The 16,005-nt window shown below is 59.5% G+C and overlaps 1 protein-coding gene across 1 annotated transcript; it reads right to left on the bottom strand.

The window, feature by feature from the left end:
* Positions 1–1,504: 1,504 nt before the first annotated feature.
* SLC38A3 (solute carrier family 38 member 3) lies at positions 1,505–15,880 on the bottom strand. The gene is made up of 16 exons (XM_059389777.1): positions 15,786–15,880; positions 7,906–8,055; positions 7,730–7,811; positions 7,432–7,547; positions 6,787–6,860; positions 6,611–6,703; positions 6,427–6,508; positions 5,182–5,264; positions 5,032–5,090; positions 4,666–4,830; positions 4,505–4,584; positions 4,145–4,245; positions 3,794–3,918; positions 3,555–3,699; positions 2,524–2,627; positions 1,505–2,435 (listed from the first exon to the last, which is right to left on the bottom strand). The coding sequence occupies exons 2-16, from the start codon at positions 8,004–8,006 to the stop codon at positions 2,331–2,333; spliced, it is 1,515 nt and encodes a 504-aa protein (XP_059245760.1). The 5' UTR covers positions 8,007–8,055; positions 15,786–15,880; the 3' UTR covers positions 1,505–2,330.
* Positions 15,881–16,005: the final 125 nt, after the last annotated feature.

The raw sequence follows: 16,005 nt of genomic DNA, 5'->3' as shown, positions 1-16,005 counted from the left end.
TGAAATCAAGAGTCTGACACTTAACCAACTGAGCCGCCGAGGCGCCCCTGACCAGCTGGACCTTGACAGCCAGAGACAAGGGATACTCATTTTCAAGTAGCCATGTGGACACTTGGCTTTTAGATATAGTCTGGTGGCTGCATTATCTGCCCCCCACCCCCCGAGAGGGTTATCCAGTGGCCAGGCTGGGGGAGACCTAGGTGGGCAGGCAGAGAAGGCCACTGGGGGGGCCAGAGTTCTTCCTCTACCCTGGCTCCGTGTGGGTGGGGAGAGGGGAGGAGCAGGTGGTGTTACCGTGAGCCGATCCTCTTGGTCTGAGAAGCCTAACGTCAGGCCCAGGGTCTGAAAGGAATCCAGGCAGGCCTGCTGCTGCCCTGACCTGCAGCCTTCTTTGGACAGACGGAGTATGAGAAAAGACCCCCAGGGTCTGTCAGCAGACTGGACCCTGTTCTTCCTTGCCTCCCACTCTCCAGGAGCTAAAGTTTCCACGCAGGGATATGACCCAGTCCGATAAGGAGGAAGCCAGAGACCCCCAGAAGGCTGCAGCCCCCTCTAGGCCAGTGTCCAGCTCTTTTTTGGGGCTGCAGGCCTCCTGGGTAAGTCCCCAGGCTGGAGTCAGGCGCCTGGGGCTAAAAGGAACTAGGTTCAGGAAGCCCCCCTCTGGTCAGCTGGCACTGCCAGGGGCCTCGCAGCCACCAGCTTGAGGAAATTCTTTCTTCAGGGGTTTCCCAAGCTGGCAACTGCCCTGCCAGTTCAAACCGGATTTTTCCTGCTGCCCTTTCCCCGGCGGCCTAGCCGGGTGCGGGGTCTCTCCTAATGAGGGTTTGGTGCCAAGGCCTGGGCAGCTCCATCTTGCTGGATACCAGCTGGTTTAGGCCTGCCCCAGGCAATGGGCAGCTTCCCAGTCCCAGCGGGGGCCAAGGCACCTGAGGCCACCCTGCATCCTTAGACTAGCCCTGCCCTGCTTTGGACCCTCTACTCAAAACCCCGGGCCCCCAGTACAGGAACTGACTAACCCACCTTTATTCACAGTGGGTTTTACTCTCAATAGAAGATCAGCCTGACAGGTCACAGGATTCTTGGGCTCTTGTTCCCAGACTCAAGGCATTGACAGAGGGCCGATGCGGCAGCCAGGGAGGGCAGGGGGCCCTTCGGCAGGGCTTCCGCAGGGCTCGGCTGCCCCCCACTCAGACCCTCCCTGGAGCTGCTGGGGATGCACCTCACGTTGCCTCCTTCCGGAGGCCTCTCTCTGTCCCATTTCCTGGGGCCTCATTAATTCCTCCCCACCTCACCCCGTGAGAAAGCAGGTCTGTGCTGAGCCTGGCTCGAATCCAGAGCTGAATCTGAGCATGCCACTGGCCGGTTTGGGAGGAAGGGGGCCCATCCCCACCCTCATCTCAGGGAAGGAGGCAGGAGGGGCTCCCATTACCAGCCACTTCCCGACATCTACCCACTTTCCAAGAGTACCGGGCCCACAGGGATCACGGATACACAACAGAGCTGGTCTGATGTATGATATTTATAAAAGGCAGCCCACTGCCTCTCCACTCCTGCCCCAGAGCAGCCCCTGGGGTGTTCGGCTCCCAGGGGCAGAGACATTCCGGTCCCAGCTTCTTTCTTCTCCCAGAAGTGGAATGTGAGCTATGGCCCAGGCTTGGGGTGGGGGTGGGGGGAGTCCCAGCCTCCCCAGGACTGGTGAAAGGCCAGGGTAGGGGTCCCTTGGGGGTGCCCACACCAGCCTCACACTCAAAAGAACTTGCTGGCTCCAGGTATGGGGGGGGCTGCTGCTTCTGGTGACGGGGACGGGAGAAGGAGACAAGAGTAGCCTAGGGCCTGAGTCCAAGTGCCTAAAAGGGGCTTCGGGGACAGAAGTGGAAAAAGGCAAGTGCGCTGAGGGAGATGAGGCCCCAGGGTGCAGACCATGCCCCAGCAGCAAGTGGGGAGATGGCTGCAGGTCTAGGTTCCAGCTCTATGTACCCTACAGGCTGTGTGACCTCAGGAGGCAGCAGCTGGGCCTCAATGTATGCATCTGTGCAAGGTGAACAGAGGCTTGGGGGGGACCTGAGGCAAGAGGGAGGGAGCAAGGGTACAGCCCCACCCTGCTCGCAGCCCATGAATCCCCTATAGTATGGGAGCCCAGCAAGGTAGTGGCCCAAGGGCCCTGGTCCTGGCTCTAGCTAAAACCTTCCATGGAGAGGACATGAGGCAGGGCCCAATGCCATAGTGTTAACCACGTCTTTCTCCTCCCCCTTGTCTGGATGGGAGCAGGGGCTTAAGACTCTGGGCAGGGGTACTTGGACGAGTAGACAGAACAGGATGGGTGTCTCCTCCTAGTGGCTTCCTCCATGCTGGCCGGTCCCTGACACCCAGTCAATGATGATGAAGCTCAAGCTCATGGTCATCAGAAGGAGGCCAAGCACAGCGAAACAAAGTGCCTGTGAGGTCAGGAATCAGAGTCAGGGGTGAGGTCAGGGCAGCCCCCTCAGCCCCACACCAGGCTGCCAACCTCCAGGACCCTCGCACCAAGATTTTGGGGGTGGACTTTGCAGGCTCCCTCTCAGTGGGTATGATGCGGAAGTAGAAGATTGCAGGGAAGATGAAGATGAGGCACGGGGCCGATGTGGCACCTGCAAAGAACGAGGCATGTCCGCACATTGGCTGAGGTCCGGAGGTGGACCCTTCCATGAGATCAAACGTTCCTTATTGTCAGAGTCTCACCTGAAGACTCCCCTTGAGAGCTCTGCCTGATTCTGGAGAGCCTACCAGTCCCTCCCCTTGTTCTCTGTCTATCTGGATGGAAAGCTAGTGCTGTTGGCAGTAGAGGAGTCTGTCAGTGAATGAAGCTAGCAAAGAAAAGAGGCAAGCTACGAGATAAAGACAAAGCCCTGAAGATAATGGGCTCCTGGATACAGCTCTTCCTGAAGGTTTTTCTCATTATTTGAGCCAATACATCCTTTCTGCTTAAATCATTTTGAGTCAGATTTCAGATACATAGAATCTCCAGTCCTGTCTATGATATCCATGACACTTGGCCCCCAGGCCTATGTGTTGGTCCCTGCAGTCTTGGGTCTCTGAGTCTCCTGAGTTGGGTCACCCCAAAGATATCTCAGAATTATCTGATCTTCTAGTTCAGAGCCCCAGCTGGGATGGGACAGTGGACAGAACACCAAACCTATAGTCCCATGATCCTAGAGCTAAATCAAGGCCCCCTACTTACCAGCTGTATGGCTCTGCTATTCCCCTAATCATGATGGACCTTAATTTCCTTATATGTGAAATGGGGACAAGACTCAGTGAGATCTTTTGCAGAGGTCCCTGGCACCTGGGCTCCATCCCGTCCCCTAGCAAGGGGAACTGTCTCTGGTTTTGAGCCCTCAGAAAGGATTAGAATAGCCTTAAGGAAAAAAATCTCAGACAGGAAGCCAAGCTGTGCACCTGGCCAGCAGCCATCACTTAAATGTAGGGCATGATCTCAGGAATCTGCCAGGATGTGCAGATAGGAAATTCTATGGGCCAGTACTCTGCCTCTACACACAGCTGGGCCAGACCCTCACCGATAACCCCGAAGATGCCCAGGATGTTAGGAGCGAAGATAACCAGCAGGTTGATGCAAGTGAGCAGGCCAATGGCAATGAGTGTGTGCCGCAGCCAATTGAACTCCTGGTTCTTAAACAGCATCTGCTGGATGGCACGGCGCACCTGGATGGAGGGGTGGGGGGGGGGGGAAGAGTCACCAATCTGTCAGCTCCCTCTTGCCCACCCTGCCTTGGTCCTCCTACCCACCCCGGCTCACCGGAAACAGAACGATTGGCACGGTGAGCGTGACCGCTGTGAGCACGGCCACACGCACGCAGAGGATCAGCACATCAAACGGGTCCACCTTGCTGTAGGTGTGCAGGAGCTCCGACTCCACTCCGTCTGCGGCAGGCAGGGAGGGTGGTCAGCAGCCGGCCCGGGGAGGGGGGTGGGCTCTGAGCCTGGCTTGACCCTGACACTGTGGGGAGTGGCAACAGACTCACCTCCACAGCTGCAGGGCACAATCAGGCAGCGCGCACCTACTTAGCGCCTATAGTATGCAGGGCGCCATGGCTGCCCTGTGCCCCCCAGCCTGGCCTCTGCCTCTGCCCCCATGTTCCAGCCATACCGTAGAAGGTGAGGTAGCCGAAGAGGGCAGCCAGGAAGTACATGACATACATGACGGAGATGGACAGGTTGGAGATGTGCTGCATCTTCCTCTTGGAGGGACTGTGGCAAAGCAGGGGAGGGGACTGGTGCCAAGCTGGGCCACCCCAGAGGTCCCCGTGGGCCCTGGGGTCTCTCTGGCACCACACCCTCACCATTTGGCAGCTGAGGATGTCTCCCTCTTGCCCCCAGTCGCCCTTCAGGGGAGCCATGGAGATGTTTGAAAAAGTGACTTGGCCCCCTTTATTCCCTGTCGGGATCACATTCGTTCTCCCCAAACCAGCTCCAGGGGCCCACCCACCCCCCCCCCCCCGCCACCCACCCCCTAAGCTCTGTATAGATGGGCAGCACCTCAGGATGGCAGACGAAGGCAAAGGCCATGATGGGGATGGTGTACGCCGTCTGGGGAGACACAGGGACCAAGTCAGGGCAGGCCACCCCACTCTCAGGGGGCCCACCGTCTCTACCCTGGCCTGTCGGGACCTGGGAGTTGAGTGTGAAGTAGCTTGGGGTGCAGAGGGCTTCGGTCTGGGTCTCAGCCTGCAGTGACGCCTCCTCCTTGGTGACCTCCACGAGGCTGAAGTTGCCTGTGATGTTGGCAAAGTTGAGGGGCAGTGGGCAGGGCACGTGGAACTTCTTGTAAATGACCTGGGTTGCGGGAAGGATGGCAAGATCAGGGCCAGGCTTCATAGAATCACTATGAAGCCACATCTGGGTCAGGGCAGAAGGAGCTGCCTTCTGACCCAGGCTTCCCAGAAAGGCCTGACCCCATGGCCTGACACAGGAGCCCCCCCGCCCCCTCCCCCAGGTGACCTGCCCTCCTCCGCTCCAGCATGGAGGGAGACTCACTGCGATTAGGAAGAACACCATGCAGCTGAGAGAGAAGCCGCTGGAGTAACCCAGGTAGCCTGCAAAGTGGGGAGGGGCTGTGAGACTGGGGTCCCCTCTCAGGCACCCCTCCAACATCCCCCTCCAAGGCCATGGCCTTGCCGCACTCACCAAGCTGCCGCATCAGCGCCAGAGGCAGAATGACGGTGACAGAAACTAGGATCACCAGGTAGTTCCCATTCATGTACCAGTCCCTGCAAGGACAGGAGTGGGGAGCCAACGTCACTCTACTCAGCCTTGGGGGTGGGGGCCTGTCTCCATACCTAATCAGTGCCACCCACCACGGTGCTACTGAGTGACCTCTGAAAAATACTCGCTCAGAGCTCTGAGTCTCCCTTTCCCCATCTGCAAAATGGATGTTCTCTCAGCACTTTCCTGGGCGAGGTAAGGACTTAGGGCACTCGGCTCCTGCTTGGTGATCACCATAGGTAGGGTCACTGCTCTTGTTTTTCTCAGGACACACAGGTCTGGGTCCAGCTTCCCCAGGGAGTGGCCCCCAGGGCCCCAGGGAGGTGGTGTGTGTGGGGGACACTGAATGAAAGAACCAGGCTCTGGGGGTGGGGTGGGACATTTTCCAAGTGGGTCTCAGGGACTTGCCAACTTCCAGTGCCCCTGTGGTCCCTCCTGGCATCTGTATCTTGCATCATCCTGCACCCCACCACCACCAAGGGACGGGGGCATAGAGAATTGAAGGGATAAGGAATGAGACCCTCCTTCCCACGGAAGCCTAAAGGCCAACTCCTTGGGAAAGGTCCCCAGGACTGGGGGTAGGGAGGTGGAGGGGAGGTAGCGGGGACAGGGAAGACTCCTGACTGGTTCCTCCCAGAGCTGCTCTCAAGTTCAAATCCATCTGCTTACCTGGGCTGTGTGGCCAAGGGCAGGGCCTGGCTGTCTTCTCTGTCTCCACCCACAAAACATGGTTGATGCCATTAGTGCTGGCTAAACTGACGATGGGCAACTGGGACACCATGGGCTTAATTTCTTGGTTGGGGGGGGGGGGTGGCTAACACCCAAGCCACGGTCAGGAATAGCAGGTGCTTAGAGCTAAGCCCAAGGCTCTCAGGCCCTCCCGTGCTCACAGGCTGGGTCCAGGCCCAGGTGGGGCCCGGCTACCTCAGCCTCGCCCCACCCCTTATCCCAGCTGGCCCTCCTGGGGGATTCCCCTACGTGCTCCCTAAATGAGTGTCCACTGAATCTTAGCTCTGCTGGCAGCTCTCTGCCCCTCCAGCAGCCACTTGCAAGCTCGGTCTCATCACTCCCACTAGCCCAGCCTGGGTTCCGGGGGCTGGCAGTACACATGAAGGGGTAGACTGAGGCCTCCCGCCCTCACCCGGCCCCGCCCACCCTGGGGCTCACGAGGTTTGCTCCTCCAGGTTCAGGAAGGTCTGTATGACAAGGGGCAGCTCAGACTTGATGATGTACAGGTAGCTGGACATGGCTGGGGGGAGAGGGGTAGGCAGGCACTGGGCTCAGCCGAAGCAGCCAGCCTTTGGGCTGCCCACCTGCCCGCCGCCTGCCTGTGTCTACCTGCCAACCTCACCTCCAATATTCTGCAGTGTGATGGCTAGGGCTGCTGCCAGCTTCCCAGGGGTCCCAAAGGCCCGGTAGCCCAGCTGCTCATAGGCACGGATGCCTGTGGGCACGAAGAGTCAGAGGAGTCAGGGGTGCTTCCCCCAGTCCCTCCCTCCCTTGCTCCAGGCTGGGTCGGAGGCTCACCCACGATCCCTGAGGACTTAAGCAGCAGGTGGATGGAGTAGCTGGAGAGCAGGGCGACGGCCGTCAGCAGGAACCTGAGGAGGATGGATGAAAGGAAGACATCTAAGTCTGGCAGGGGCGAGGAGCTCTGGGAGGCCAGGGTGTGTGGGTCTGTGACCCAGGTCTCTGGACCCCCAAAAGGTCTAGATGCAAGTTCAACAAGCCCCAGCAGTGGTGAACACCTCCCAGTTTGACCCAGGGTGAGCTATGACCCAGAAGGGGCCTCTGAGCACCACCTCCTCATGTTCTTGGAACAAACATGTTTTCTGTTTGGGCAGCAGGGCAGAGCTCCCAGGTAAAGGACGTGTGCCCGCACAAGGCCTGGCCATGGAGGCTTGATCGTCACATGGGAAGGTGGTAGAAGGATTGACTCGGGTCTGTTAGGCTTGTCCTGTGTTTGTAATCTCGTGGGTTTGCTGGGAAATGAGACATGTTTGTCTGGCCATGGAAGGTTTTTGTTGTTTTTTTTTTAAGCTGTGGTTTGGGTTAAGCCCACTCACTGTAGCCTGGGTCTTGGGATGGGAAACTGGTGGGTCCTGGGAGGTCATGGCTGGTGGTGGCCTGTTTAGGGCTTCTGTCTCCAGAGGGTTCGCTGAGGGGACTTACAGGAAAAGGATGATGCCCGTGTTGGCCATGGCATAGGCGAGCCCCAGGATGCCGCTGCCCATGATGGCATTACTGAGGTTGAACACCGACATCCCAAATGAGGTCTTCCCCTCAAACTGCGGGCACCAGAGTGAAATGGGAGGTTGGCGGGGGGGGGGGGGGGGCGGCGAAGCATGGAGGATCTCCCAGTATTTCCCCCCTCACTGCCCCTTAGCCTCCTGCTGCTGCCCCAGAGCCCTTCCTTGCTGCAGGCGTGCTCCTGCTGTATCCCGAGCTCCCCCTGCTGCACCCCGCTCACATCAGTGAAGTGTGTCTCCTTGCTGGGGCTTTTCTGGAGGAAGCCCTCGCCCTCCACGCAGCTCCGTCTGGGGCCCTCAACCCTGCAGGCACAGGCCAGAGCAGGCAGCTCAGCTCTAGTTCTTGCACAGCACCCTGCCCTGTCCCAAGCCATGACCTGGTCCCTCCTCGGCTCACCTCTGGTTGCCTGCTGTGGGGTTGGTGCCTGGGAGCAGCCCCTCCGAGTGTTTGCCATTGGGCACCAGCTCCACCATTTCTGTCTGCAGAGGCGCCTCCATGATCAGGAGCCACAGCCAGGAGTGCTGGCTCTCACAGGGACGTGGAAGTCTGTGAAGTGATGGGTCCCTCTGGTTATCCCTGCTCCTGGGATTCCCACCAGAAGTCTAGAGCCCATATTGGCTCTAGACCTTTTGGAAGGTCACTCAGGACTTACCGCCACATGCAGCTGTGTCTGCTGCCTCCCTGGGCCCTGCTTTTGGGGGAGTAGAACTCAGATACCTGAGTTCTCCAGGACACCCTGAGGGGATGCCCCTAGGCCCGTACCTAGTGCTCCCTGCCTCCCCTGCCTTACATGTCAGCCCAGGCAAGCCCATGGGGGCCTCAGTTTCTCCATCTGTCCAGCGAGGATCAGCTAGATGACCTGAGTTCAGAGCCCAGTGGTGTATGGACCCTAGGATGCTGAGTTCCAGGCATCCAGACCGCACTCTGGGGGTGGGCCCCGGACCAACACCCCCTCCCTGACGTTAATACCGAGAGACGGTTTCCTGTGCTGGCCCTGTGTGCCAGGGGCCTCCTAGCCAACCTAGAATGGCACTGCCCGACGGCTGGAGGCCTCGGGAGAGGGTGAGGGCTGTGGGCCCTGTTCCCAGCCGCCCGGCGGGCACTGCTGGCAGCCGGAACAAAGGCCCTTCTGTGGTCTGAGAGCTGGCGCTGGGAACGGCAGGCGCAAAGGCTACCCCCCCGGAGCCAGGAGGCCTGAGGCGGTGCTGGGTGGCTGGACACCTGGGCCCTGCCCGCCTGGCCTCGAAGGGCCCTCAGGGGGCCTTCCAGGAAATGAGTGTCCCAGGGCCGACTTCTCTGGCCCACACAGGCGTCACCCTCCACACAGCGCTGGCCTTATGGCCATGTTCTCCTTTGAACCTCTCCTCCACTGCTAGGGAATACCCCCACCCCTTAGGGGGTCATCATCCAGGAGTGGACCCTTTGAGCAGATTCCCCATTTCCTGGAACCCCAGGCCAGGAACTCAGGGCCTGAGGCTGCTGTAGAGGGGCCTGGGCCACTGGCTCCCTTCCCTGCCCTCAGGGCATGGCTCTGCTCCGTCTGCAAGGAACCAGCTCCTCTCCTTTCCCCTCCACTACCCCTGCCCCCTGCCACATACCTCACTGGCCCCTCTCCCATCACAGGGGCTGGGAGCCACCTACCTCATGCCCAGAAGGTACCTGGACACAGTGCCCCAGGTCTATAAGGACGTCCTAAAGGCCAGAGAGGCCAGCAGGAGAGCTACGAGCTGAGTGGAGACCAAGGACGGGACAGCACTGCCATGTAGGTCTGCCAAAACCGAGTCTTTTTTAGGGCTTTATTTTTAAGTAATTGCTACACCCCACATGGAGCTCAAATTTACAACCCCAAGATAGAGAGTTATAGGCTCTACCGACTGAGCCGGGGGGGCACCCCACCAGAGTGTCATCATGATGCCATGGACCCTGTCTGCTTGGGAACCCTGAATGCCCCGCCTCCTCCGGACCTTGATGGTTTCAGGTTTGCTTAGAACGCAGAGCACTGGGGGTCTTAGTACTCAGGGCTATGAGTTGAGATAGGAAGCTGGGTTCAGGCCTCAGGCCCCAGGCACAGAGAACTGACCAGAGGACCAGCCCACCGCTGCCCTAGGCAGTCCCAGGCCAGAGTTCAGATCCCAGGCACCTCGGTCCTGAGGACCCCACACTTGGCATCCTTGGACTCCTTCAACCTTCCTCTCCTTCTCATGCTGGCATCTGAAACTGTCGCACTTCCAGCCCTGCCCACTTAGGACCATGACAATGTGACCAGCTCCTCTCGTGCTCTCCTGCCTTGGCCGAGAGCCCCCGAAGTCAGGCTGTCTTCATGCCCCTGCCCTAAGCCCCACCACCAGCCCCTCTCCAAGGGTCCCACTTGGGTGTGGTGATGCCAGCACCTTATCTCCAGAGTAACTCCAGAGTGCCCCCTGGCTCTCAGCTGGGGTTGCCCTTTTCAGGCCTCCCACCCTGGGCAGGCTGGGACAGGCCCTCAGAGCGTGCTGATTTGGCAGCTTGGACAAAGCACCCTTCTCTGCCTTAATATCCTTCCCTAGCAGCCAGGCACTACCTCCAGGGAGACCACAGCCCATGGCATGGTCATGGCCAAAGTGCGAGTTCCTGTCTCCAGGTTCCCCATCCCCCCAGTAGGACTTAGGCCTGGACTTTCACAACCTGTCTATTACTCACAACCAGTCACTGCTGGGTCTTGGCATGGCTTGAGATTCCAGAGAGGACACGGAATATCCTGCCTTAAGTGGCTTCCAGTCTGGAAGGGACAAAATCCCCAAACATATCCCCCACACTATGGCTCCTATAGTAACTAAATGTAAGCCATACAGTGCTTAAAAGAGGGGAGACAGGGGCACCTGGGTGGCTCAGTGGGTTAAGCCTCTGCCTTCGGCTTGGGTCATGATCTCAGGGTCCTGGGATCGAGTCCCACATTGGGCTCTGCTCAGTGGGGAGCCTGCTTCCTCCTCTCTCTCTCTCTCTGCCTGCCTCTCTGCCTACTCACAAGTAGGCAAATAAATAAATAAATTTTTTTTATTTATCTCTGTCAAATAAATAAATAAATAAATTCTTTTAAAAAGGGTGGGGGAGACAGAGGCATCAAGGAAGGCTTCCTGGAGGAGGAGGTGTTGTTACCAGTTCTGAAATCTCAGGAGTCCCAAATCATGGAATAGGAAAAAGTACCTGAAGCAGTGGGCACAGCATGGGCGAAGGTGTGGTGGGAGACAGACTGAAGAAGGTTCCACTGCCATAAACAAAGCTGACAAAGCCTTGAAAGCCAGGTCAAGCATTCTGTACTTTAGGGTAGGGCAGGGCTAAGGGCTGAGAAGCCAGGGTAGAGATGAATGGCCCCCAGCCATTCCCTGAGGCTGGCAGCCCATTTCTGACATTTCCCAGCCCTCAGGCCTATCCCCTAGCATGCCCCTTTGTATCAGGGAATCAGGGTAGACTCAGGGACAGCTTCTGCCTAAAGCAAGCTGCCAGCCAAGTCTGACCTACTGTTGGGACAACCCAGACCAGACATTCGGAGTCTGAGTCCTGGCCTGGCCCTGCCTCACCGTGTGACCATGGGCAGAGAAATCCCCACTCAGGACTGCAGTGTCCTCCTTTCCTCCAGGGTCCCATGAGGTTTGGCAAAGCTGGAGACAGAGCAAGGAGCTTCTCCAAGGCTTTTGTCTTAGACCATGCCATGGGCTCTCAGAGAAGGGTCAGGCTCCAGGGTGGAGAGATCACTGCAACCTTGGGCAGATCATCAGAATGGCATCTGTCGTGGGGGCTGCATGGACTTGGGCAGGAAATCGATGGCCTAGGCCACTGCCCTGGGGCCTGTTTGCTCTGCTGGGAGATAAGGCGAGGCCAGGAGCAATAGGGATAGCGCGGCAGGTAACGCTCGCCCACGCGGACATCACGCTCGCCCACGCGGACATCACGGGGTGAGAATTTGTCAGGCACACCTCGACAGGTGTTGAGTTTGGCTAATTAAAGATTTCGAGGCCCAGGAATCCAGGCCACTGCTTGCATCAGTTGCTGTGGGATACATATCTCTCGGTCCCATGATCCTTGGGGCCACCGCTTTCTTCCCCAGCGTTCAGGGACATTAGTGGGTCTGAAGTAGAGGGCTATCCCCAGGAAGGCATCCACATTGTCCTTCCCTCAGTCCCGCGGCCACATATGCTTAGTAAAGGCACAGACCCCATAGGACTTGCTGCAGCAGCCCTCAGGTTTCTGGGGCACGGGCAGTCCTAACCTCAGCCCAGACCTCGGGCGAGGCAGCTGGCCTGGCTTGTGGGTCCACTGTGGTCATCCCTGGGGGCTCAGGGATGAGGCCTGCCCCCAGGTCCAGCTCAGCCATCCTTATTCCCCTCCTCGGTGAAGACAGGGTGCCCCTCCTACCCCAACACCTCTTGTCCACCTGCTTCTCCAGTCAACACCATCCTAGAACTACTTATCAGTCAACAGGGAAACGGGATTCAATGGATGTGTCTGAGTCATGCGTTCTCAAGGCCCGGCCCCAGGGATTGGTGGGGAGATGATTGCTGAGGTCAGGGACTAGACATAGGGCATATCAGGAAGGTGTTCTGAACATGGGAGAGTGCTAACGCCCTATACACCCCTAGCCCCTCCTCCAGGAGTACAAATCCAGATTTTGACCTCAGTAGACCCAGTCCCTCATCCACTACTCCTTCATTGTCCACAATATTGGGTAAGTAGCTGGTCAAGGCTGGGCTGGTCCTGAGGCGGGGGTGTGCAGGAGGGGGCACATCCAGAGAAAGGAAGGTGGCCCAGAACGCCGATGTGTTGGCAGCACCAATCGCTCCTCGTCTCCGTTCCCTGGCCCTGGTGTCTGGGGTCGGTGCGTCTGTGTTCTGGGCATCCGGAAGTGTCTAGGAGGATCTGAGGGGCCCAGCTGGGGCCGGAAGTTGGACTTTCCTGTGACAGGGTACATTTTCTAGACACTCAACAGCTGTGTAGAGTTGGGCCTACCCCGAGACACCTAGGCCTCTCCTCCCACCCAGCCCAGGACCCTCCTTACTCCCCCAGTGGACGCTGCAGCTGGAACCTCTTGGCTCGAGACTGGGCCAGAGCCAGGAGCAGCCCCCTCCCCCCATGGCCAGCCTGCTGAGAGGGACGTGCAGCCCGAGGCCCAGCTGAGGCAAAGGACAGGACATCACGTGCCTGTGGCCCCCCCAGGGGCAGGGGAGACCCCGAGCCAGCCAGCCCATCCTCCTCCCTCCTGACCTGGAATCCCCTGGAGGCGGCCAAATATTTGGACAGCCGGACTTCTAGCCCCAAGGAAAGCTGGAGCAGGGGCCTGGGGCAGCTCAGGACTCGCTAGAGACCCTGGCAGGGGACGGCTAAAGGCAAGGTCGGGCTGGAGGAGAGGCACCATCCAATGTCAGGCAGAAGCAGAGAGGCGGAGGGAGGGAAGAGAGGACTGGGAAAGAGGAAGAACAGAAAGCACATATGTATGGTACATGTGTCCACGCATACTGATCCAGACAGATAGACAGACAGGGAGGCACAGGGAGAAAGAGAAATGCAGATGGATATAGAGGTACACAAACAGGAAAGTGCACACACATAGAGAGGTGGACAGACATTCAGACAAGGAGACAGAGAGAGAGAGACAAGCAGGGCGGTGAGAGACAGAGTTGGCCAGCCAGCCAGAGATAGCCAAGTGGAAAGAGACAGAGAAACAGGGAGATAACTAGTGAAAGACAGAGAGAACCCCAGAAAGAGTGAGAAGGGAAGAGAGAGCCAGAGGCCCAGGTGAGTGGGCAGCAGGCCCAGCGGGCACCACAAGGACGGCCAGGCAGAAACTGGGGGGGCCCTAAAGAAGGCTGCCATGGCATTTGCGCGTTCCTAAATGGGCAGGTTGGGCCTCTGTTAGCTAGGTGCAGGGACATCCGGACGGTGGGACTAAGCCGGTGCACGGCCAGTCCCAGCTGGAAAGACCCCCTTCCCGGTCCAGCGCTTGTCTACCGGGACAATGGAAAAGATACACAGAGGTGACAGTCGATTGAAGTGACCCCCATTCTCAGCAGCCACGCACGTGTGCAGACGTGCCGGCCGAGAGGCTGTGTACAGGACGTGGCCCGCAGAGCGGAAATTCAAAACCAAGCCACCCCAGGCCGCTGACCGGAAAGCCCCTCCTGCCCCAGCAGCTGGTCCTTCCCTTTAGCCCCCAGAAGCCCCGCCTGGTCCTCTAGAGTGCACCCCCCCCCCCCCCCTCTGTCCTCTTATCCAGAGTCAAAGGCCAGCTGTCCACCCCCCAGACTGAAGGTGTGTAGAGCACACGGTAGGTGCTCAGTACATGCTGTTAAATGAACAGAACCAGTTCAAGGCCCTTGGCCCGCCCCCAGCCCATCTCAGCCTAGCTCCAAGTGGCCCCTGACCCCTGGCCATGCATGTCTACACTAGACCATGTGCCTGCAGGGCTCCTATTTTCCCACAGCATAGGCTGCACATCCCACCGCAGCTTTCTGCACATACACAGATACCAAACCGACCCTCCCCTGCAGTCAGTCACTCCCCTAAAACATGCTTTCCCCTCTGAATGAGTGCCTGTTTCCACACCCAGCCTGGGCTTTGAGGGTGCCCTCAGTTCAGCTCAAAAACCTTCCCTGGCCCTACCCAGTGACTGTGAACCACCTAGGCTATCTTGTGCCTCTGTTTCTCAGTTTGCTCACAACTCCAAGGCCGCCGGCTAGGGCAGCAAGCACCAGGACAGGGGTAATCTGTCATGGTCTGGCCACCTGGAGCCCTGGACTAGGGTGGGGTAGGGGCTGGGGGGTAGTGATGGGGGCCGAAAGAACCAGTACCCAAGAAAGAATGGTTTGAGAAGCCAGTGAATACACGGGCTCAATGAACCCAGGCAGAGTGAAGTTTTGAGACATAGACCCACAACCTATCCAGAGAACCAGCCCCCTGTCCCCAACCCCAAGGGGTCAGAGATTCTCATTTCTGATTCCAGTCATTCCAGCTCTCTTGGAGATGTGCCAGGCTTGGCCTCACCCACCCCTGATTCCTCCCACCTCTGGTGCTTCCTGCAGGAAGACTTCCAAGGTGGTGCAGAACCTCCCCCTCCCAAAATGGAATCGTCTCCAGATCTCTCCAACTTTCTATGCTTCAGAAAGAGAAGCTCTGAGGTATTGTCTTCCTTTCTAGAGGGAACTGAGCTCCCATGCCAGACTGTGTACTTGAAGAGGAAGGGGTGGAAGGTCCAAAGGCTTCTTCCAGGCACAGAACAGTGGCCCAAGGCCGCCACGGAAGGAAGGACAGGACTGGCCGGCTGAAGGAAGGATGGGCCTGGGTCGAGGTGTCCCCCAGGGTGCAAGGTGCAAGGACCTTTGACTTAGTCCCTCTCAGACTTGTCCTAGAGCCTGTACCTGCCTGCGCTCAGGGCTCAGGTCACTGTGGGGGGAGAGGGCGGATTCCCACAGGCCCCGCCCCTGGCCTCCCCCTCCCCGGGTGTAAACAAACGCACGCATTCGCTGTGGCCAATCGAAGGGGCTAATGGAGCGGGGGCGGGCTCCTGCAAACCCAGGCCTCGTCCATTCCCTCCGCGCGTGTGCGTGGCGCCAGCTCTCACACCCCCACCGGGCAATGAGGCGGCGAGGAGCGCGCACAGAGCCCCGCCCTCAGGCCAGAGAGCCACACGCGCCCTGTGCCCGCCGTGCCCGCTGGCCCGGCTGCAAATGGCAGCGGCTCTGGGACCAACATGTGCCCCGCGGCCCCTTAGGCGGCCTGGCCCGATCTGCCCTCAAGCCCCTGCCCAACGCGGCCGGGATAAATATACCCGGACTCGCGGCGTGCCAGCCGGGCAGATTGGGCTGTCAGGCGCCCGTCGGGGCAGCGTTCCAGGGCCCGCTCCCGGCCCCTCTTCGGCCCCCCTCCAGGACCCTCTCCAGCTTGTCCCCGCGGGTCCTGCCTCGGGAAGCCCCTAGCGCACCGCCCGAGCCGGGACAAGGAGTCCTGCGGCCCCAGCCCCAAAGGCTGCTACCTCCTGCTGTCCCGCCTGCCGCGGCCGACAGGCCCCGAGGCGACGAAGTTCCTCCCCGGGGATACCAGCTCCAGCTCGGAGCCGAGCCCTGACTGGCGGGTTCCCGGACCTGAGCCCAGAGCGCGCGGGGTTCCAGCTCTATGGAGGCTGGGGCGCCTGCCCGGGGCAGGGCGAGCGAGGGGAGCTGCCCAGAGCCCGGCTACAGACGGGAAAGTGCACAGTAGGGCTCTGCCCGCCCGGTGCCCTGGGCGGGGGTCGGCGCACCCAGCGGTACCTGGCCCGGCGGGTGGGGGACGCACGGCGCTCCGCTCTGGCTGGCGCTGTCCGCTCTGCTCCCGGCTGAGCGCAGCGGCGGGGGATGAAGGGCGCCCGGCCCCGCCCCTGGCCCGCCCCCGGCCCGCCAATCCCAGGCGGCGGGCGGGAGGAGGGGCTGGTCTGGGGAGAGGCGGCGTGGGGGGGGGGGGTCCCGCCAGCTTGGAGCAGAGGGGCAGCCC

This window comes from Mustela nigripes, chromosome 2, assembly GCF_022355385.1.
Source record: "Mustela nigripes isolate SB6536 chromosome 2, MUSNIG.SB6536, whole genome shotgun sequence".
NCBI lineage: Eukaryota > Metazoa > Chordata > Mammalia > Carnivora > Mustelidae > Mustela > Mustela nigripes.
Note: the sequence above shows the minus strand (reverse complement) of the source record. Positions and strands in the feature narration are given on the sequence as shown.

What these genes read in the sequence shown, in the direction of transcription:
- SLC38A3 (XM_059389777.1), bottom strand. Translation starts at nt 8,006, where the DNA reads ATGGAGGCGCCTCTGCAGACAGAAATGGTGGAGCTGGTGCCCAATGGC. An exon ending in GGCGCTGATGCGGCAGCTTG is followed by an intron (nt 5,091 to 5,181) that starts GTGAGTGCGGCA and finishes CCCACTTTGCAG; the next exon opens with GCTACCTGGGTTACTCCAGC. An exon ending in AGTCCACCCCCAAAATCTTG is followed by an intron (nt 2,436 to 2,523) that starts GTGCGAGGGTCC and finishes CTGACCTCACAG; the next exon opens with GCACTTTGTTTCGCTGTGCT.